At 50.1% G+C, this 21,993-nt stretch overlaps 2 protein-coding genes across 2 annotated transcripts; both read right to left on the bottom strand.

Moving 5' to 3' along the window:
* Positions 1 to 1,494: 1,494 nt before the first annotated feature.
* On the bottom strand, positions 1,495 to 13,652 carry LOC131811495 (glutathione S-transferase theta-4). The gene is made up of 5 exons (XM_059140113.1): positions 12,892 to 13,652; positions 10,734 to 10,821; positions 3,744 to 3,894; positions 3,020 to 3,196; positions 1,495 to 1,802 (listed from the first exon to the last, which is right to left on the bottom strand). Exons 1-5 carry the CDS (start codon positions 13,001 to 13,003, stop codon positions 1,605 to 1,607), a joined length of 726 nt encoding a protein of 241 aa, XP_058996096.1. The 5' UTR covers positions 13,004 to 13,652; the 3' UTR covers positions 1,495 to 1,604.
* Positions 13,653 to 13,794: 142 nt separating this feature from the next.
* Positions 13,795 to 16,470, bottom strand: LOC131811493 (glutathione S-transferase theta-1-like). The gene is made up of 5 exons (XM_059140112.1): positions 16,024 to 16,470; positions 15,852 to 15,939; positions 14,605 to 14,755; positions 14,138 to 14,314; positions 13,795 to 14,062 (listed from the first exon to the last, which is right to left on the bottom strand). Exons 1-5 carry the CDS (start codon positions 16,133 to 16,135, stop codon positions 13,862 to 13,864), a joined length of 729 nt encoding a protein of 242 aa, XP_058996095.1. The 5' UTR covers positions 16,136 to 16,470; the 3' UTR covers positions 13,795 to 13,861.
* Positions 16,471 to 21,993: the final 5,523 nt, after the last annotated feature.

Below are 21,993 nucleotides of genomic sequence, written 5' to 3'. Positions count from 1 at the left end.
TGTCCACATAAGACTTGCCATCTGGGTGCCTGCGTCACCTCCATGTAACCCCCCTCCCTCTTCCCCTGCCTTCCCTTTTAAAACCCTGTGGCTTCACCTGGATGGGGAAGATGATCTTTGAGATGTTGTCCACCATCTTCTCAGGTTCCCGGCTTCCTGAATAAAGCAACATCTCCTTTCCCACCATCATTTGTGTCTCAAGTATTGATTTTCAAGCTGCCAGAAGGAAAACCTGAGTTCAGAACGATTCTCCACCTGGTAACAACAGAATCGGATGGGAAATGTTTCTTTTTTTTCTCTCTCTTTTTTCTTTTTTCTTTCTTTCTTTCTTTTTTTTTTTTTTTTTGGAAGAGTTTGTGAAGGCTTAGTGTTTGTTTGTTTGTTTGTTTGTTTAAGATTTTTATTTATTTGAGAGCATGAGGGAGCTAGAGAGCAGGAGAGAGGGGGAGGGACAGAGAGAGAGAGCATGAGGAGGGAACGGGATGAGGGGCAGAGGGAGAAGGAGAAGCAGACTCCCACTGAGCAGGGAGCTCCCTGTGGATTCGATCCCAGGACCCTGGGATCATAACCTGAGCCAAAGGCAGACGCTTACCTGACTGAACCACCCAAGTGCCTCTGTGTTTTTGTTTCTGTGTGTTAGAGGTATTTTCTAACTTTTCTATGGTTGTTTAAGAATATACTGTTTAATTTCCAGGTATTTGTGAACTTTCTAGTTTTTCTTCCGTTACTTTCTAATTTCACTCCATTATGTTCCAAGAACATACATGATATGACTTCATTGAGATTTATTTTGTGACCTTACAGATGATCTATCCTGGAGAATGATCCAAAAAAAAGATTGTGTATTCTGTGGTCATTGTGCGAAGTGTTCTGTGTATATATCTAGTAGGTCCATTGGTTTACAGCATCATTCAAGTTCTCTACTTCCTTCATAGTCTTCTATCTTGTTTCATTCATTATTGAGAATGGAGTATTGAATTCATCAACTATTATTATTGATACTTTTATCATATTTATTTGCTAAGTTGTATTAAATCCAGTTGATTTTGTTAAACATTTATATATTTATATATTTATTTGAGAGAGAGAGAATGTGTGAATGCAAATGCACATGAGTGGAGGGGGTGAGGAGGAGAAAATCTCAAGCAGACTTTGTACTGAGGGCGGAGCCTGATGCAGGGCTCAACTCACAACCCTGAGATCATGACCTGAGCCGAAACCAAGAGTGGGATGCTTAACTGACTGAGCGGCCCAAGAGCCCCCAGTCGATTTTTTTTTAAGTCAGCTCTATGTCCAACGTGGGGCTCAAACTCACGATCCTGAGATCAAGATTTGCTTGCTCTACCAACTGAGCCAGCAGGGTGCCCTTAATTGTATTTAACTTTCAATTTTTAAACTCTTTTTGGAATCTGGGGGGACCCGAGACCACCACCCTCCCCCACACTGTACATATCCTGTGCTTACTCCAACTGTCCAGGCTCAGAAGCCATGGTGGTTGTTATAGTACTTTATTCAGCAAAGAAATGAGGTTGTTTTTAATACCTCCTCTAAGGAAGGCAGCTCAAAAGGGCTGAGCCAGCCGGGCCCTGCAGGATGGGCTGCTTCTACTTGAACTTCTGCAGCAACTCGCAGATCTTCTCCTTGACCATTGGATCCAGTGTTGAACAGTCCCACTCTGCCAACTTCATCAGCCGGTCATGGGCCTCCCAGAAGAGGCCAGAGCCAATAGCCAGCTCCACCCTCATGCGCCACTCAGCTATCTTGGAGCTACAGAGGAAGACGTTATACTGGCTTCCCATGGGCTGTAGACAAACGAAGAGGAAGGAGTGGTCAACTGGGAAGAGGAGGGCGAGGGGGGTGACCAGCCCCACCTGGGTCCCCTCACAGCCTCGGGGTGTCTCCCCATCAGCCTCCCACAAAGAGTGAGTCTGTGACCCACCCAACCCCCAGGCCTTGGCAAGAGATCAGATGCTATGTGATAGACGTGGGGTGAGCATTGGAAGATTGGAATCTCCAGGGTTCTTGGCCACTGGTCTTGCTCCAAGGCTCCTGACTCCCTCTCTGAGGTGACATCTGGCCCAGATGTTTCCCACCTCTCCAGCATGAAACTTTCGATAGGTCCTGCCTTCTTCCAGGAAATCCCTTGTTCTCAGATGAAGGTGGGAAGAATTCAGGGTTTTTTCCTCTACATTGAGCCTGTCTCTGCAATCAGGCACAGGGCCTGGAATGGGAGACGTGGTAGGCAGTCTAAGAAGCATGCACCCAAGAAACTTGGGGGCCCCAAAATGGAGTGGGTGCTCATGAAATGTAAGGGGTAGGATGTGAAATGTAGGGGACCGTGCCACCTGGGACAGAAAAACTGAAGTGGTTTTTCCTGGTGATGGTCTGCTCTGCACCCTGACCAGGGTCTAAAGGAGATATGAGGCATACTGGCCAGAGATTATGTGGGTCTCTCAAGACATTAGCCAGGGTCTAAATTGGCCATCCTGCACACCAGCTAGGTCAGAACTGGCCATCCTCCCCTGCAGGTAGAGACCACATAAATGCCCCACACCCAGGTATCTTATGCCCTCCAAATGCACAGTGGGTGCCCCTCAGACCAGAGCCGTGGGAGTTGCTTTGTATAGCTGTAAGTCTGGGGCTCTAGGAAAGAAGCACTCGGCCAGAAGGATGCTTTGGAGGCCTCTGTACACATTCTGGAGAGTCCACAGAAAGAGAAGCCATCCAGGATTCTGGCTGACTCACAGAGATGCTGTATTCTTCTCTCTGTCCTGGGCCCACCCTCCAGCCCCTCCCCATGCTGAAAAATCATTGTGAAGCATGGATAATCGTGGTCCTCCTTGGTTCAAAATCTGTGCTTTCTGTCACCCCTGGGTGGAGTCCAGGCACCCCAGCCCTGGCTCCCACAGTCCTCCATGTCTCCTCCTTTACCAGCCTATCCTCAAGCTATGGCCCCAGTGGTTACGGAGGAGTCTCACCTGTGCCCAGGCTCTGTGCCCCCACCAACCCCACTTCGCACCTGCATCATCTCCACCAGGGCCACCAGGTCAGCCAGTGAGATGTGGTCCCCGGTGATGAACATCTTGTCCTGCAGAAACTTCTCCTCAAAGAGCTGCATGCTGTTCTTCACCTCGGCCAGCATCTGCTCTGTCTTCTCGGCTGGAACCTCCTCGCCTGTGATCATTGGAATCAGCATCTGGCCAGGGTGGGGGAGGGGAGGGAAGAGGAGGCTGCCCTCTAGTTCCCATCTGACCCTCTGGGGTCTGCTTGAGAAATGTTGGAGAAATGTTGGGCAGAACCAAGGGCATGAAGTAGGTTCACCTCTTTTAGTAGCTCTGGTTGGTAGAGGGCCATTGTTCAGGGGGATTTCGAGATCCCAGCAGGAAGTAATCCTGTGATTGGTTAGTGATGTCCATCACAGGCATGAGATAAGAAGTAAGGGTACATATATGGGCTATTGGTCATGTTCATATTTGGTGGTCCCTATGGGCCCTTGGACTCTGGGGTTTTCTCATTCAGAATGAAATTTCTGGAATCCTATCCCAACTTGAGTAATGTCAACCCCTCCTGGGTGCCCTTCCCTTTGTTTTTACAAGACTATTTCATACCCAGTGGTTCATTCCATACTCCCATCAGCTCTGTAAGGCAAGCAGGAGAGGGAGCCAAGGAAATGAGGCTCAGGAAGGCGAAGGGAGACTTGCTTGAATTCACTGGTGGTCAGCCCTAGCATTGGTCCCACTCACCTTGATCCAGAGGATCTTGGTCATGGGCAGCTGAATGGCAGTGTGCTGCCAGGCCATGAACTCATCTACGCGGGCACGTGTGTGCAGGTCTGGTGGGTACCAGTGCGAGGGTGTGCTGTACTTGCGGCACAGGTAGAAAAGGATGGCCACACTGTAGAAAGGGAAAGCCAGGGGCACTGCTCTTGCCTTCCCCAATCCCATTACACCCACCACCCAGTGCGATGCAGCCAGAGGTGGGCTGTAGGCACGGACATTCTCCTAGGGGAAGAATAAGCCCAAATGGTGCCAAGAAATGCATTCAGTCCACCAGTCAGTGTGTGCTAGAGGAAGGCCAGCAGGGTGAATGGATGTTCACCATTCATTGGAGAAGGGAGGTCTCAGTGGAGAACAACATGTACGGGAATTCAGGGGTAAGAGGTAACAATTTGGAGAAAAGGAAAAAGTATGACCAGAAGAAGGATGGGGAGAATGGTCAGAGACAGGGAGGCCACCCAGGGAGGCCCCCGGAGCTGTAGGAGGATATGGACTTGATCCTCAAGGTTATGTAAGCAGGAGGGTGAGAAAATACACCTTGAACTTTAGAATGCTCCCTCTGTCCTACAACTCAATAGCAAGAAAACAAATAAACCAACCAAAAAAGGGCAAAGAGCTGAGGAGACATTTTTCCAGAAAAGATCTCCACATGGCCAACAGACACATGAAAAGATGCTCTATGCCAATCATCAGCAGGGAAATGCAAGACAAAACCACCAGGAGATATCACCTCAGGCCCATGATAATGGCTGCCATCAAAAGGACAAAAAAATAACATGTGTTGGCAAGGCTGTGGAGAAAAAGGAATCCTTCTGCATTGTTGGTGGGAATGCAAACTGGTGCAGCCATTGTGGAAAACAATATGGAAGGTCCTAAATAGAACTACAGTATAATCCAACAACTCCATTTCTGGATATTTATCTGAAGGAAACAGAAACACTGTAAGAAAAAGATATCTGCACCCCCACGTTCACTGTGGCATTAGAACCAAGACACAGAAACAACCTAAGTGTCCATCGATGAATGAATGCACGGAGAATGTGTGGTGTAAATATACAATGGGATGTTATTCGCCCATAGAAAAGGAGGAAATCCTGCCATCTGTGACAACATGGATGGAACTTAAGGGGTTATGCTAAGTGAAATAGGTCACACAGAGAAAAACACAATGTGAGCTCATTTATATGTAGAATCTTAAAAAAACAAGCAAACAAGCAAAAACAAAGCCATAAATACAGAGAACACATTGGTGTGGGGTACAGGGGGATGAAATGGATGGAGGGAGTCAAAAGGTTCAGACTTGCAGCTATAAAATAAATCACAGGGATGTAATTGTGACCCAAGTTAATAATACTGTATTGTAGGGGCGCCTGGGTGGCTCAGTCGTTAAGCATCCACTTAACGTCAGGCTCAGGTCTGAATCCCAGCGTCCTGGATGGAGCCCCGTATTGGGCTCCCTGCTCCGCAGGAAGCCTGCTTCTCCCTCTCCTACTCCCCCTGCTTGTGTTCCCTCTCTCGTTGTGTCTCTCTGTCAAATAAATAAAATCTTTACAAAAATAATAATAATACTGTATTGTATATTTGAAGGGTAGTGAGAGAGTAGATCTTAAAATTTCTTACCACAAGGGGAAAAAATCTACAACTCTGTCTGGTGATGGACATCAACTACAACTTTACGCGGTGATCATTTCACAATAGATTCATATATCGAGTCATGATGTTGTACACCTGAAACTAATAATATGCTATATGGTAATTATATCTCGAAAGAAAGAAAGAGACGCCTGGGTGGCTCAGTCGTTAAGCGTCTGCCTCCAGCTCAGGTCATGATCCCAGGGACCTGGGATTGAGCCGCATCAGGCTCCTGGCTCTGTGGAGAGCCTGCTTCTCCCTCTCCCACTCCCTCTCTCATTGCTTGTGTTCCCTCTCTCGCTGTGTCTCTATCAAATAAGTAAAATCTTTAAAAAAAAAAAAAAAAAAGAAAAAAGAAAAAGAAAGAAAGAAAAGAAAGATCACTCTGGTACTGGGCGGAGGGGTTCTGAGGTGGGCAGAGACCACAGGGGTCTGGGGAGGGTACAGACTGGAGGCACCATTTGGAGGGGGTGGTCTTGCTCTTGGCTGATGGGGGGCAGGAAGGGAGGAAGGGTGGACAAAGGCATTTGAGGTATTTAGGACCTCTGGGGCCCTAGCGAGTCCTGAGCCAGAGTGTCTGATGATATCAAAGTCCAAGGAACTGCCCCACCCACCTTGTTCGCCCCGCAACACCCACCACCTGTGCAGAGTCAGCAGATGAGAAAGGAGCAGAGATGGGTGGGGGGAGAGGGAGGGAAGGAAGAGCCTGGGAGGGAGGAGGGAGGCCCCAGAGGACCAACTCTATAAGAAGGGATGGAAATCCTAAATCATCTCAGCTGATCTCACAATAACCCTGTAAGGTGGGTACCAGCAGGCTTACATTTGAGGAAACTGAGGCTCAGAAATAGAACAAACTTACCAAAGACACACAGACCATGAGTGACAGGATCGGGGTTTGACCCCAGCAGTCGGGCCCTGAGCCTCAGCCCAAGCCCCACCACTGTTCTTGACTACCTGGCATAGTGTATGACCTTGGCCAGGCAGGCCAGAGGGGTGGGGAGATGGACAGAGTCAGGTGGGGAGGAGAATGAATTGGCAGTGGAGACAAGAGGATGGTCTCCCCCGAGGGACAGGCAGAGGCTTGCCTCACTGGCCCAAAGCCCCTCCCTATTTTGTGATCTCTGGAAATACCACCCTTGGGGGCCAATCCTGGGTCACGACTGTTCTGGGCAGACCTGTCAGTGATGGCTCCCAGTCCTGACTGGTTCCTCCCAGGGTGTCTGTAGCCTGTGCCACTCTGCCCGAGCCCACAGTCCCCAGTGACACACTCTGAGTCTCTATCCTGCACCTTGAGGCTAGGGCCCCTCGTGCTCGTTCTTAACATCAGCCTTCCTGGCTTCCCCACTGGGAACACCAAGGCCAAGTGAGGCCCACCACCGGCATATTCTTGAACTCTTCTTGCGGAGACCAGAGCTTGCTGTGCCTGAAGGAGCCCCATCTCTTGGGGAGCAGACCCCCAGCTGTTATCAAAGTCCCTGGGATGACCCTGGAGTGGGTGCCTGGCCTTGTCTACCTAGCACCCTCTCACCAACTCCTCTCACAGGGACCTGCTCTGTCATCTTTAATCCAGGGATTGGGGGGTACTGGCATTCAGGGGTCCCAGTGCCCCGGACCACCACAGGCAAGACTGTGGCTCCGAGCAGGCCCATGCATGTCCTTCCCTGGGAACATCAGATAACCTGAGAAGGTGGGGCTGGTCCTTTCCCAGACAGACGGACAGGGAGATGGTCAGGGGAGATTCTGCCCATCTGGGCTAGGCCCTTGTTCCCCTGGCTGGAGGGGCAGGGAGGTGAGGAACAGTGAGGAAGTCCAGCCACCAGCAGACCTGAATCGGGGCAGCACAGGTAGGGGCCGAGTCTTGGTCTCCCTAGTTCCAGAGGGTGGAGTCACCACCCTAACAGACCCAAGGAGCTGAGCAAGGAGCCAACAAGGATGATTTTCAAGCCTTAAAATGTAAAACAATTTACCCTGCTAGGTTTCAGACTTGCTTGGGATGCATGAAATTTTTATTTTCCCTTCCTATTTCTCTGTTAGGGAATGGGAATATCCACCCTGGGATGTCCCCCACATTTTTTTCTATTGTTATTTTTATTTATTTATTTTTTTCCTTCTTGAAAACTTTACTTTATTAGAGAATCTAGCCCCAATGTGGAAAATTTAAAATCACTCTATTTACCAAAACTGGCTAACAATAAGCTTACTAGGAAAAAAGAAAAAAGACAGAGAGAGAGAACAACAATGATCAGTAAATGCCTACACTTAACATTCTTCTGGGATAATTTTAAGATCCATGTTGATGTACTTATAAGGTAAATCCCTCTATTTAATAGTAATAAAAAAAATTCCCACATAACATTTTGTTTTTTACACTCATATACACATATAAAAGTTGGGAAACATGTCTCAGAAACCTGTTTATAATGGATATACATACTCTTGTGAAATATAATCTGAGTAAAAATTTTATTCCAACAACATTTCTCTATTTTAAATCATGTTTATTGTTTAAGTTTTCATCACAGTGTCTATTGTTATTTTTAAAATTTCTTTATTTGACAGAGACATAGCACAAGTAGACAGAGTGACAGGCAGAGGGAAAAGAAGAAGCACCACTGAGCAGGGAGCCTGATGCAGGGCTCGATTCCAGGACCCTGGGAATGACCTGAGCCAAAGGCAGCCGCTTAACTGACTGAGCCACCCAGGCACCCTTTTATTGTTATTTTTAAGTAATGTCTATAGTACCCAATGTAGGGATTATACTCAAGACCCTGAGATCAAGTGTCTTATGCTCCACCGACTGAGCCAGCCAGGCACTCCTCCCCATTGTATTTTAGAAGCAGGACAGCTTGTCACCTGGTTTCCCAGGTTCACAGAGAGCAGAACTAGGCCCCAGGATGAATCATCACCTGTATCTCACCCATCCCTGATTTGGATAATGTGGACGTGGCATTTTGGGCTAAGAGTTGACACCAGAGTAATTAAGACTTCTGGAGATGTTGGGATGAGGTGACTATATTTTGCACATAGGAAGGATATGAATTTGGGGGGCCCAGGGGACACACTGTTACGGGTTGAATTGTGTTCCCCAAAGATGTGTGGAAATCTTAACACCCAGGATCTCAGAATGTAGCTTGATTTGGAAACTGGGTCTTTACAGAGGAAATTAAATTAAAATGAGATCTTGGAGGGGTGCCTGTCTAGCTCAGTTGAAGACCGAGTGACTCTTGGCCTCAGGATTGTGAGTTCAAGCCCTACAGTGGTTGTAGAGATTACTTAAAAATATAAAAGTAAAAATAAAATGAGGTCTTAGAGTAGACTCTAAGCCCATATGACTCATGTTCTTACAAAATGGGAAAATCTGGACACAGAGACACACACAGGTGGAAGGCAAGATGGCGGTCTCCCAGCCAGGAATGCCTGAGGCTACCAGAGCTAAGACACAGGCCTTCAACGAAGCTTCCCCAACTCCCCAACATGGCCCTACTAGCACCTCAATTTTCACTTCTAATGTCCGGAACTGTAAAAAAAGAAAGAAAGAAAGAAAGAAAACAAATACAATTTCCATTGTGCTAAGTCATTCAGTCAGTGGTAATTTGTGACAGCAGCCCTAGGAAAATAACCAGGCCCTGGGCCCCACCTCCCCTACCCCCCGCCAGATCCTGTGTCCACTTGGAAGATGTACTTTAAACTTACGACACCACCTCAGAAGCAGTCAACCCAGAATCTTACCAAACTTCTACTTCCAATGACCAGTTTACAGGAAATGAAAGGAAGGGAAAACCATGTAAACATGACACCATGAGAATGTGATCAGCAAAACTCAGACTGTGGGAAACTCCACAGGACAAAGAACTCAGTTTCTTCAACCACGACAAAAATGTAAAGGCAAGAGGTGCCTGGCAGGCACAGTTGGTTAAGTGTCTGCCTTCAGCTCCAGTCATGATCTCAGAGCCCTGGGATCAAGACCCGCATCAGGCGGCTCAGACTTTTAAGATTTTTTTTTTTTTAATTTATTTATTGACAGAGAGAAATCACAAGTAGATGGAGAGGCAGGCAGAGAGAGAGAGAGAGGGAAACAGGCTCCCCGCTGAGCAGAGAGCCCGACGCGGGACTCGATCCCAGGACCCCGAGATCATGACCTGAGCCAAAGGCAGCAGCCCAACCCACTGAGCCACCCAGGCGCCCGGCTCAGACTTTAAAAAAAAAAAATGCAAAGGCAAAAACGTGGGTCATGGAGGGGGCTGTAGATGAAAAGGGACCCAGGAAGCACATCACCAGCTACAATCTGTGGCAGCTTTTTCTGAGCCAGATTCAAATGCACAAGCTACAAAGAAACTCTCTGTGAGGGGCACCTGGGTGGCTCAGTGGGTTAAGCCGCTGCCTTCAGCTCAGGTCATGATCTCAGGGTCCTGGGATCGAGTCCCACATCGGGCTCTCTGCTCAGCTGGGAGCCTGCTTCCTCCTCTCTCTCTCTGCCTGCCTCTCTGTCTACTTGTGATCTCTCTCTGTCAAATAAATAAATAAAATCTTTAAAAAAAAAAAAAAAAAAAAAAAAAAAAAAAAAAAGAAACTCTCTGTGAGATAATCAGAGACTTTCGAATACAAATAGGATATTAGTTAAAAGCCAGGGATTATTATTAATTTTACAAGGTGCCATCATGGTATTGATGCTTTTTTCTTTTTTTTTTTTAAGATTTATTTATTTGAGACAGAACGTGCGCACACGTGCGAGAAGTGGGACAGAGGGAAAGGGAGAGAGAGAATCCCAAGCAGGCTCCATACTCAGCACAGAGCTCAAGGTAGGGCTCAGTCTCACAATCTTGAGACCATGACCTGAGCCGAAACCAAGAGGCAGACACTTAACTGAGCCACCCAAACACCCTCTAAATCTCTCTCTTTTTTTTTTCAAGAGCCCTTATCTCTTAAAACTGTACTCCTAAACATTTATGGATGAAATGTTGGGGTGGTTGGCAGGCAGGGGAATAGAAGGGGTTACAGGTGATGAAAAAATGGGCTCCCTGAGTGGACCACTGTTGGAATGGGGTGATGGGTATCATGCTGAGGTTGCTATACTCCTCATTACTTGGTACTCATTCTCCCTTGGTGTACATATAAAATTGTTCACAGTCAATAAAAAATAAGCACTAGCAGGTCTGATGAGGGAGCAGGAGGCTGGCTGAGGACAAAGCAAGAGCGGCTCCGAACCTCCTCACCCCACCGAACCTGACTTAGGTTCTGGGACTTCATCAGGTCGGCTCTGCATGGATCTCTGGGAGGAGCAGAGACAGATGGTGCGGTACGGGCCCCAAAAAGGTAAAGACTTACCTTTCAGATAAGACAAATTTTCCATCTTTGAGGCTGGGTAACTTCTTCAAGGGGTTGATTGCTATGTATTCCTTGCTGTGGTGGTGACCTGAGAGGGGCAGGTAAGGTAAAGGTCTGAGGGCACCGGGACCCCAGGGAAGAGAGAACCAGATCTCCCAGAGGAAGAAATTCTCTCTAGAAGGGGAAGCAAACCCAGAGGAGTACCATGGCTCACTTCAGGTCAAAGGGCAAGTCAGGGGCTGAACAGGGATTAGGATCAAGTCTCCTGCCGGATCCCAGGTTCAGTGACCAGGATCACCTGCTGGCTCACAGAAGTTGGGGACCTCCAGCCCCACTCCCAACTCTGGGCCTGAAGCCCCAGCCCAGGAAACAGCAGAAGACCTAGGAGCCTGGATCCCACCCTCTACAGCCCCCTCTAAAAGGGTCAGGGCAGCCAGGAGCCCCGGGCCCCAGCATACAGCTGGAATCCAAAAGGGAGCCTCTCATAGGCAATCAATCTCCAAGGAGGTTTGTTTTGTTGTTGTGTTTTGGCATTTTTTTCAAGGTCATTACTTTGTTTTTAAACATTTTTAAAATTTAAATTCAATTGATTAACATATAATGTATTATTAGTTTCAGAGGTAAAGGTCAGTGTTTCATCAGTCTTATGTAATACACAGTGATGTTACATCATGCCCTCCTTAAGGCCCATCACCCAGTTACCCCATCCCCCTATCCCCTCCCCTCCAGCAACACTCAGTTTGTTTCCTATGATTAAGAATCTGTTATGGTTTGTCTCCCTCTCTGATTTCATCTTGTTTTATTTTTCCCTCCCTTCCCCTATGATCCTCCATTTTGTTTCTTAAAGTCCACATATGAGTGAGATCATATAATTGTCTTTCTCTGACTGACTTATTTCGCTAAGCTTAATACCCTCTAGTTCCAGCCATGCCATTGTAAACAGCAAGATATCATCTTTTTGATGGCTGAAAAGTATTCCAGTGTGTGTGTATGTGTGTGTGTGTGTGTGTGTGTGTGTGTGTGTACCACATCTCCTTTATCCATTCATCTACCAATGGACATCTGGGCTCTTCCTATAGTCGGGCTCTTCCTATAGTCTGACTCTTGTGGACATTGCTGCTATAAACATTGGGGTGCAGGTGCCTCTTCAGATCATGACATTTATATCTTTGGGGTAAATAGCTAGTAGTGCAATTGCTGGGTCATAGGGTAGCTCTATTTTTAACTTTTTGAGGAACCTTGTTTTGTTTTTTGTTTGGCTTTGTTTTAAGTACATTCTGCTCCAGGCGCCTGAGTGACTCAGTCATTAAGTGTCTGCCTTAGGCTGAGGTCATGATCCCAAGGTCCTGGGATTGAGTCCTCCATTGGGCCCTCTGCCCGGCAGGGAGTCTGCCTCTCCCTCTTCCTCTGCCCTTCCCCACCATGCTCTTGCTCTTTCGCGTGCTTGCTCTCCCAAATAGATAAAATCTTAAAGTAAGCTCTCTGCTCAACATGAGCCTGAACTCACAACTCCAGGCTCAAAAGTCCACACACTCTACCAACTGAGCCAGCCAGGCATCCCAATCTATCTGGCGTTTTAACCCTTCCACAGCTGGCTGCCTGTGGCTGGAAACACTTGTAGGGCTTGACTCACACCTCATTTCAGAGCGCCTGGTCTCCTCTGTGTTCTAGAGACTTCTGCCTCGGCAACCTGAGATTTTAAGAATGCCTTCTGTGCTTGGAATATGTTGGAGACCAGCGCCCTATGTACCACTCAAGGTCTGTGTCACTCTGAGCAGGGAGGGTAGGTGTGAGCTGAAGCAGGAGGCTTGACTCAGATTTGAATGACCACACACTTTGGCAGCCTTTGCCAACTGGTCAGAGGTGCTGCAGCTAACAGGAGGCTACCCTCCCACAAGGAAAAGCCAAGGGCACTGGATGGGAGACTGGGGGACACTCAGCAGCTCTGCCTTCCCCTTTTACCTTAGAAAAGCCTGTTGGTCACAGCAGGGGAGAAAGTGAGGGAGAATGGACAGCCTACAATTCCCTTGGGAAACGTTTCTTCCCCTGGGGACTCTGATGGGTGGAGTATCCTCTGTGTCTCAGCTTAGAGACACCCTAACCTTGTGCCTGCTGCCCCTCAGGGTCAGACATATACCCTGCAGCAGGGGGTGCCTACCTTTTAGCAGATCCACAAACTGGAAGTCGAAGGGGATGCTATTTTTCCTAGCAAAGATATAGACAGCACGGCAAGATGCTGACAGCAGGTCCAGATAGAGCTCTAGGCCCATGCTGAACCATACGGTGGACACCCCCACCAGCCACAGCTACCAGGCTCTGAACCTGAGCCTATATGTAGCCTGAGTCCTTGGCCTTGGCCCTGTACCCTTCAGTCGTCTCCAACTCAGGCCCATGACCCCGTGTTCTGGAACTTATTGTTTCACTTGGTGTTGTCATGAGGCCAGGAATCCCGGAATTCTCACAGCAGCAAAGATTCTGGGGAAACTCAGGGGCAGACTAGGTAGAGGTCCCCCGCTCAGGGGCAGAAGGCGGGGGCCCCCTGCAGCCCTGCCCTTCCCTCCCCTCTAGGTGCATGTGTGTGCGTGTGGCCCATTTCTGAGAAGGACTTACACTTGGGAATTCTCAGGATTAGAACTTCATTGCAGAACACGACCCAAGGGGTTCTGTAGAGTCCAGAATGAGAACAGGGCAATAAGAACGAACCATGGAGGGTTTCAGAAGCATGCTCGGGGGTATGCGTAGGTCAGTCTAGCCTGAACTGCAGTTAGAAAAGTGTGGGGAGGAAAAGAAGCAGGAGCCTGGCAAAAAGTCAGGGCCCCGGGGACAATGTCACAGGAGTATCAGGGGTCAACCAGCCAGGCAGAGCAGCCCAGAAACTTCAGGCCTGGCTTGGGACTGGCAGTGGCCACCTGGCAACTCAAGAAGGTAACTGGACCCAGATGGAGAGGCCTGAGTATTGTCACTTGAGGCTGCATCATCATGAGACATCTCTTGTCCCTCTAGATTCTGCTCATAAGAGGGGAGACCCCACCTTCTAAGGCCGAGTGAGACTAGAGACAAGTGGAGGGCACATAGCATGTTTATTGTGGGCAGGAGAGAGCAGGGTTCCGGGCCTGGCCACTCCCCTCTCAGCTGAGCCGCTCCAGCAGTCTCTGCACCAGCTCCTGGGCCAGCTTGGGATCCTGCTGGGCATCTCGGGGGTCCCGAGGCTGCAGCACAAGCCTGTGGGCATCCTGGACAAGCTCAGGACCCAGAGCAGCCTCCACTCGGGCTCGCCACGCCGCCAGTCGGGGCCAGTCTTGGAAGATGTCACAGCCAACAGCAGTGGGCTGGGGAGACAAGGGGACTCAGCGCTGGGCCCAGAGTCCACCCACCCCCACCCCAGAAGGCAAGCAGGCAAGCACCTGCATTAGCTCCGTGAATGCCATCAAATCTGCCAGGGAGAGCTGCTCTGTGGCCAGGAAGGGCTTGGTGGCCAGGACCTCCTGATCCAAGTGCCTCAGAGCTGGCTTCAGCTTCTCCAACAGCCGGTCTAGCCGCGCAGGGTCCACGGGCTGCCCCGAGAAATGGGGCAGGAGGGACTGGGCAGGGGAGAATCGAGGCGGTTCAAACATCCGCAGCCACCTGGCTACCCCTCCTGGCTCCCATCCATCAGTTATACCCCCCACCCACTGTGGGCACTGTATCCAGAAGGATTCTGAGGTGTCATTCAGACTCCAGGGATGGAGTGCTGTGACAGATTACAGATGTCTACCTGGGACAGGGGATGAGAGGCTGTATATAGGCCAACGGGTTCTTTCCAGCATGGGGGCGTGATGGGGGGTATCTCCAGCTCCCACCCAAGCCTGCACACTAGGGCAGGGAGTCTCACCTTACACAGGTAGACGTTGGTGGCCGGCAGCTGGACGGCGGTGTGCTGCCATGCCAGGTACTCGTCCACACGCGCGCGGGCCTGCAGCTCCGTGGGGTACCAGTGGGCCGCCACCTGGTACTTGCGGTTCAGGTATAAGAGGATGGCCACGCTACAAACAAGGGGCGTCGGAGATTTCCCCAGCCCTCAGCACTGGGCAGCAAACAGGATGATCCAGCTGGATCTCTCTCCCAATGCCACCTCCAGGGGAGGATGCCCCGATTCTCACATCCCCAGCAATGGTCATCGTCTCCCTACCAAACTTCTCCATTCTTCAAGTGCTTCCCCAGGGGCCCACATTTCCAACTCCTCTCTCTTCTAGGAGCCCTCTGCCTCCAGGCCCCGCTCTCTGGCGTCAGAGTCTTACTGAGCAGGAGGCAGGCAGACCTGCCGTGGACGGCCTGCCCGAGGGGTCTCCCAGGTCCCTCCCAGGCCAGTGCTCCCCAGAACCCCTTTCTTTTTTTTTTTTTTTTTTGTTTTAAGATTTATTTATTTATTTATTTATTTGACAGAGACATCACAAGTAGACAGAGAGGCAGGCAGAGAGAGAGAGAAGCAGGCTCCCTGCTGAGCAGAGAGCCCCACGCGGGACTCGCTCCCAGGACCCCGAGATCATGACCTGAGCCGAAGGCAGCGGCTTAACCCACTGAGCCACCCAGGCTCCCAGAACCCCTTTTCTTGATCCCCTCTGGGCTCCTAAGTACTTGGGGGCCAGTTTCTATTCTCAGGCAAATCCTGGGTTAGGGTCACATTACTTGCCCATTTTACAGAGTAGACACAGGGGACACGAAGTTCTGTGACCTGTCTGCGGCAGAGAGCAAGGACGTAGGGAACTGGGATTCAGAGCCCAGTGCCGATCTGGGGCTGCCTGCCTTCTGGCTCCTGGGACTGAGAGGCCGGGTTTGGGACATTTGGGGAGGGCTGACCTCAAGCTCTGATCTTCCTTAGCTGGCTCCAGGCGGTCCAGGCTTGACTGAGTGACCTATGCCCCTTTTTCCCAGGCGGAAGCTACCAGCTTTTGCCCCAAAGCAGTCTCCTAGCCCAGCCCTTGCCTGCAAGCTGGGTGAGCCAAAAGTTGGGGGTGGGGAGAGACTACACCAGTTTGGAAAAATCTCCCAGCAAGGGGTCATCAGCTTTCTGCCTTCCTCCCTCCACCTTCCCCAGCCCAGAAGACTCCTCAGGCCTCAGGACCCCCAGGACCCCATTACCTCTCCGCCAGCAGGAAATCCCCATCTTTGAGGGCAGGTACCTTCCCCAGGGGGTTTACCTTCAGGAATTCAGGCTTCAGGTGCTCCCCTGAGGGGTGGAGAGGATGAGTAGTTCATCAAGTTCTTGCCCCTGGACAACCCCTCCATGGAGCCCAGCCTAGTCAGGACTCACCCCGTCCTAGCTCCACAGGCCGCAGCTCAAAGGGAATGCCATTCTTCCGGGCAAATATGTAGATGGCACGGCAGGGGGGCGAGTAGAGGTCCAGGAACAGCTCCAGGGGCATGGCTGTGCCTCCCACTGTCTTCACCTTCCCTCCACTCAGTTCGGCCTCTGAGGGTTTGTTTGGCCCCTCCAAAATGGGGCCTGAAGAAATATGTTCCCCTCCCTGAAACCTACTTCCTCTGAAGTACTTGCTGGGCGCCCCGCCAAGCCTCCACACCTCCTGGCCTCTGTGGAATGGTGGCAGGGTGGGCTATTGGAGACTGGTCGCTGGTTTTCCACAGCAGGGTCCCCAGCCTGGCCCTTCTCCTCCTTCCCAGGGTGTTAGAAAAGCTTGGACACCCCCACAGCCATTTCTTCCCTCTGGCTGGGCTACCCCCTTATCTCGGCTTCCTGGCAGCCAGGGCAGCTTTCACAATCCTAGCTGAGGTGGGAGGCTCCCTGGCAGCAGACACACATGATTGGTCTTTAAGGCCTTTTGTGTCTTTCTTTGCACAGGCTCCTGGGCTTCACACACACACACACAGAGTCACACACACACAGAGTCACACACACACACACACACACACAGACAGATTCACACACAGTCACAAATTCACACAGTCACACACAGCCCCCACACACACAGACTCACATGCACACAGACTCTCACACACAGTCACGCACTCACAAATATACACACAGTCACACACACATAAACAATCACATACTCTCACACAATCACACATAGTAGCATACACAATCACTTCACACACACACACGCAGTCATGTATTCACAAACACAGATTCACACGCAGTCACAAACTCACACAGTCACACAGAGTCCCACACACAAAGTCACACCCTGACACACACACAGACACACACTCACACACACACACACAGAGACACCCACAGTCACACAAAGTCACACACTCACAAACACAGATTTATATAGTCACACACTCACACATACATAGTCACATACTCTCACACAATCACACAGTCACACACACGTACACACATTCACACACAAGTCACATGCTCTCACACAGTCACACAGAGTCTCTCTGTCTCTGTCTCTGTCTCTGTCTCTCTCTCTCTCTCACACACACACACACACACACACGCACTCATATGACCCCACCTCCACCCCCAGCCCAGTCCTCTCCTCTCTCCAGTCTGAGTAACTGTCCTGACATGCTGACTTGGTAAAGACATCTCTATTTATTTATTTATTTATTTATTTATTTATTTGTGAGAGAGCTAGCGAGCATGTGAGCACACAAGTGGGGAAAGGGCCACAGGGAAAGAGTATCCAAGCAGACTCCTGCTGAGCTCAGAGGCCCAACTCGGGCCTCTATCCCACCACCCATGAGAGCAGGACCCAAGCCAAAACCAAGAGTCGGACGTTTAACCAAAGGCACCACCCAGGCACCTCAAGGCATCCCTCTCCTTACCATCCTTCTCTGGATCCCCCCACCTCAGGTGCAGCACCCCTACCCCCTGAGGCTCTGGCCAGCCCCCTGGAGTCTTCCCTCCTCCTTACCCAGACCCGATCCCTCCAACTCCACCAGCGTCCTAACCAGCCCCTCTACCTCCACCAAAGACACCTCTGTCCTAATCCACAGGGATTTCTCGAGTCCCTGTCAGATCCCATGCTCCCCTGCGCAACTCCCTCCCACAGCCCAAGTGCCCTCAGCCAGGTTGCGTCCCGCCCCCCCGCAGTGTAGCCATGTTCCCAGCCTTGAGCATTTTTCTCCCTTCCTCCTGGACTGTCCTGTACACTTCTTTTCTGTCAGAACCCAAGTTTTCGGTCAGAACCCCAGTCTTGAGATGCTGAGGGGTGAGCTCTGGGGCAGCACCTCTGTGAGCCATGGGTAGGTTGGGAGCTGGGGCCTAGCATCCACGCTGGCCCATGCTGGTGTGCTGGGTCATGGAGCAGGTGACAGCTGGGACAGCCCCCTGGGGAATGACCCAGGGCCTCCCAGGAAGGTATCCCCACCCCATTCTGGGACCTTGGAACGTTAGAGCTACTTCCTGACTTTCTTGACCCATGCAAGGCAACTGTAATGTTCCCCACCGGTTTTATAGGAACTGAAGTCCGCCAGGCAGGACTGTTAGGGACAAAGTCCACCGTCCACAAACACAAGTACTTGTAGGACATGTGACTTGGGGAGGACTGTCCCCACCCTTGGTTTCAAGGACAGTTCATGATTCAGCCCAGCCAGTGAAGACCCTGAATTCCTGGGCCACTCTGATTGGATCAGGCAGGGTCCAGGGTTGTGGCAGGACTTTCTGGGAAGGAGGGACAGGGAACAGGCACAAAGCTGACTCCTGCTGAGGCCCATGGTCCTTCCCAAGGAAAAGGTCTGGAAGCCACTAGCTGCAGAAGGAGCACAGCTGGCTCAGACTCTTCCCCAGTGGAGGGGGAGAACCAGGGCTGGGCAGCCCCAGGAGCCTGCCTGTCCACAGCCGGCCATCCTGGAGCCCAGACAGGAGGGAGCGAAGCCACGCAAGCCCAGCCAGGCTGTCGATGGGAGGCTGAGCTCAGACCCAACATGCCCAGAGCCGTCAGGGAGTCCAATATCCGAGATCTGTAACCCAACCCTACACCGAGAATCCCAGCTGGCTTTACCATATTGAACAAGAGCCCCAGCCATGTGGTACAGGGAAGAATGCGAGAAGCGTGACAAAGAGAGGAACCTGGAAGCAAGATGGGGAGATGGAGAGAGGGACAAGGGCAGTTAGGAACTCTTCCCTTTGTTCATTTACTCATTCATTCACCCAGCCAATGGGGAGTGAGACTCAGACACAGACAAAAAGCAGCGGAGGGAGAATAGGCTAGGGGACCAGAGCGGGGTCTTTCTTCTGTCTCCCAGCCCTCCCGGTGGGGTCCACCGGAGGGATTAAAAGCCAGTGCCAGGACCTTGGGGATGGGGCTGTGGGCCCCAACATAGCCCCACCCCACCCCCGGAAAGCCCCCATTCGCTCCCTCTGAGTCATTCCCACCAACCTCAGAAGCCTGCAGGCCTCTGGTAGAAGAATTCTCTGCCATTGAATGATTCCCCTTTATGCTGTCCTCCACCCAGCTCTCCACACCCCACTCCACCATCTAGCGGTCAGGCCATGCCCCTGGCCGATCACATACCTGAGCAACAGTAGTCCTGGGAACAAACAGCCAGCCCTCGGCATGGCTCAAGAGCCTGTGCTCATCTTGCCACCATGACCTTGGCCTGCCAGTATGCCCCTCACCATGCCCAGCTGCTGGAGAGTCCCAAACACACTTGACCTCCCTGCTTTCAGCATTAGCTCATGCCCTTCCCTCTGCCAAGACCAGTTCGGGATTCAAGGTCATTTCCAGGAGCCTCTTTTGTCTCTCCTCCAAAGGCAGGAGACCTGAGGATCCCGCTAGCCCCCTCCTTTGATGGTGCCCAGTGTGGCTAGTTCAGCAGTGGCCCACCCTCCAGAACATAGCTGTCACCTACACTGAACCCACAGTGAATGTTTACTGTGCATTTACGTCTTCTATTTTATTGCAGTGCCTTTTGAAAGCAACCCGTCCAATTGTGAACAAAAAAGTAGCTGGTGTGGGTCTAAAAGGCACAGAATGTCTCTATTCCCAACCCTCTGAGGGAAGATGGAAAAGGTCCAGGAAAACAAGCAAATTGGAGGAATCTCTGAAAGGGAGGCCACAGGAACAGGATCGAAGAGGGAACACACCCACCAGAGACCCTCAGGGCAGAACAGATGCGACAGGGAGCAGCTCAGGGCTCAAGCTGGGAATGACACAGGTTGGGTAGACCCCTGGTAGGAAGGCCCTGGGAACCATGAGCTCAGAGGCCAAGGTTAAGGACCCCATTTATTGGTTGGCAGTGCCATCTACTGTCACATCCAAGAACAGCAGCCACATAAGCCGCATGGCCTCCTGCAGGATGTCCTGAGAAACTGGGAACCCTGGACCTCTCCTGAGAAAACAGACCACTAGACAAAAAAACAAACATTGGCAGAAGGAACTCTGAGAAACTTGAAAGTGTCATGTGCTTTGACCTGTGCTGTTTCTGTTACGTAAGTTCAATTTCCTAAGTTTTCTGTTCAGGCACGTGGTCGGTGATGAGAAACCCTTGATTGTAAAACAGGGTATAGGGGTGCCTGGGTGGCTCAGTTGGTTGAGCATCTGCCTTTGGCCCAGGCCATGGTCTCAGGGTCCTTAAATTGAGCCTCAAGTGGGGCTCTTTGCTCAGCAGGGAGCCTGCTTTTCCCTCTCACTCTACTTGCCACTCCCCTTGTTTGTGCTGTCTCTCTCTCTCTGTCACATAAATAAAAATCTAAAAAAAAAAAAAAAAAAGCAACAACAACCAAAAAAAAAAAAAAAAAACCAAAACAAAACAGGGTGTAGTCTTTGTGATGATTAAAGATGCTATGTTCTATTTTTCTTTTTAAGATTTTTATTTTTATTTATTTATTTTAATTTGACAGAGAGAGAGACACAGCAGAAGAGGGAAAACAAGCAGGGGAAGTGGAAGAGTGGGAAGCAGGCTTCCTGCCGAGCTGGGACCCAATATGGGGGCTCTATCCCAGGACCTTGGGCCCTTGATCTGGGCCCATGACCTGAGTTGAAGACAGACATTTAACAACTGAGCCACCCAGATGCCCCAAAGATGCTACGTTCTTCCCTCCCTAGACCCCACTAGGATGCTAGTGAAACATGTCACCAAAGAGTTGACAGGGCAGGAAGTGCAGCTCAACTCTTTACCCCAAATCTGCTTATCCTCTGATCCTTGTTTCTGTAAAATAACATTCACGCTTGACAAGTGATAACCAAATATTAATTTAAAAAAATTTTTTTAGTTTTTTTTTATGTTGTTGCTTATTTATTTGAAAGATAGAGATCACAAGTAGGCAGAGAGAGACAGGCAGAGAGAGAAAGGGGGAAGCAGGCTTCCTGCTGAGTAGAGAGCCCCATGCGAACCTTGATCCCAGGATCCTGAGATCATAACCTGAGCCCACGGCAGAGGCTTAACCCACTGAGTCACCCAGGCACCCTACCAAACGTTAATTTAGTTGTTTTGCAGGAGCTCAAGCTTTCATAAAGAAGCCAGCAGAATCCAGGACCACTGACTTCCTCTTTGAGCACAACAAAATGAAATTGACCCTCCCACACTCAGCAAACTTCCTGGGGCTGATCTTGAGTCACATGACTCTTCCCCCCTTTACCCTCTTTTGCTGGCCTTTATTTTTTTTTTTTAAGAACTTTTTTTTTTTTTTTTAGATTTTATTTGTAAGAGGAAGAGAGCATGCTCACAAGCAAGGAGAGCAGCATGCGAAGAGAGAAGCAGGCTCCCCATTGAGGGGACTTGATCCCAGGACCTTGGGATGATGACCTGAGCCAAAGGCAGACCCTTAACTGCCTGAGCCACCCAGGTGCCCCTTGCTAGCCTTTCAAAATCCCTGACTCTACCCCTTCAGGTAGGCAAGGGTGTGTGAGTGTATGTGTGTGTGTGTACTTTTATCTTACTTTAGATTTATTTATTTGATAGAAAAAGTGGATGCATGAGCTGGGAGGAGAGCAGAGAGAGAATCTCAAGCAGACTCCCCACTGAGTGTGGAGCCCGACTGGGGGCTTGATCTCACCACCCTGAGATCATGACCTGAGCTGAAATCAAGTGTTGGACACTTAACCAACTGAGCCACCCAGGTGCCCCTATTTTATTTTTTTTTTAATCACCTTCAGATAGAGTAATTTTAATTCCAAGATAGCTAGCAAACAGTATTATATTAGTTTCAGGGGTAAAAATATAGTGATTCAGCAATCCCATACATTCGTCAGTGCTCATCCTGGTAAGTGTACTCTCTATCCCCATCCCCTATTTCACCCATCCCCCCACCCGCCTCCCCTGTGTGACCACCAGTTTATAGTTAAGAGTCTGCGGTTTTTTTTCC

Source organism: Mustela lutreola, chromosome 11 (genome assembly GCF_030435805.1).
Source record: "Mustela lutreola isolate mMusLut2 chromosome 11, mMusLut2.pri, whole genome shotgun sequence".
Lineage (NCBI taxonomy): Eukaryota > Metazoa > Chordata > Mammalia > Carnivora > Mustelidae > Mustela > Mustela lutreola.
Note: the sequence above shows the minus strand (reverse complement) of the source record. Positions and strands in the feature narration are given on the sequence as shown.

Coding starts and splice junctions, on each gene's coding strand:
- LOC131811493 (XM_059140112.1), bottom strand. CDS start 16,135: ATGCCCCTGGAGCTGTTCCTGGACCTCTACTCGCCCCCCTGCCGTGCC. Junction 15,940..16,023: donor GCCTGTGGAGCTAGGACGGG/GTGAGTCCTGAC, acceptor TCCACCCCTCAG/GGGAGCACCTGAAGCCTGAA. Junction 14,063..14,137: donor CATTCACGGAGCTAATGCAG/GTGCTTGCCTGC, acceptor TTGTCTCCCCAG/CCCACTGCTGTTGGCTGTGA.
- LOC131811495 (XM_059140113.1), bottom strand. CDS start 13,003: ATGGGCCTAGAGCTCTATCTGGACCTGCTGTCAGCATCTTGCCGTGCT. Junction 3,895..10,733: donor AAATTTGTCTTATCTGAAAG/GTAAGTCTTTAC, acceptor CCCTTTCTACAG/TGTGGCCATCCTTTTCTACC. Junction 1,803..3,019: donor CCCTGGTGGAGATGATGCAG/GTGCGAAGTGGG, acceptor GTTTGTCTACAG/CCCATGGGAAGCCAGTATAA.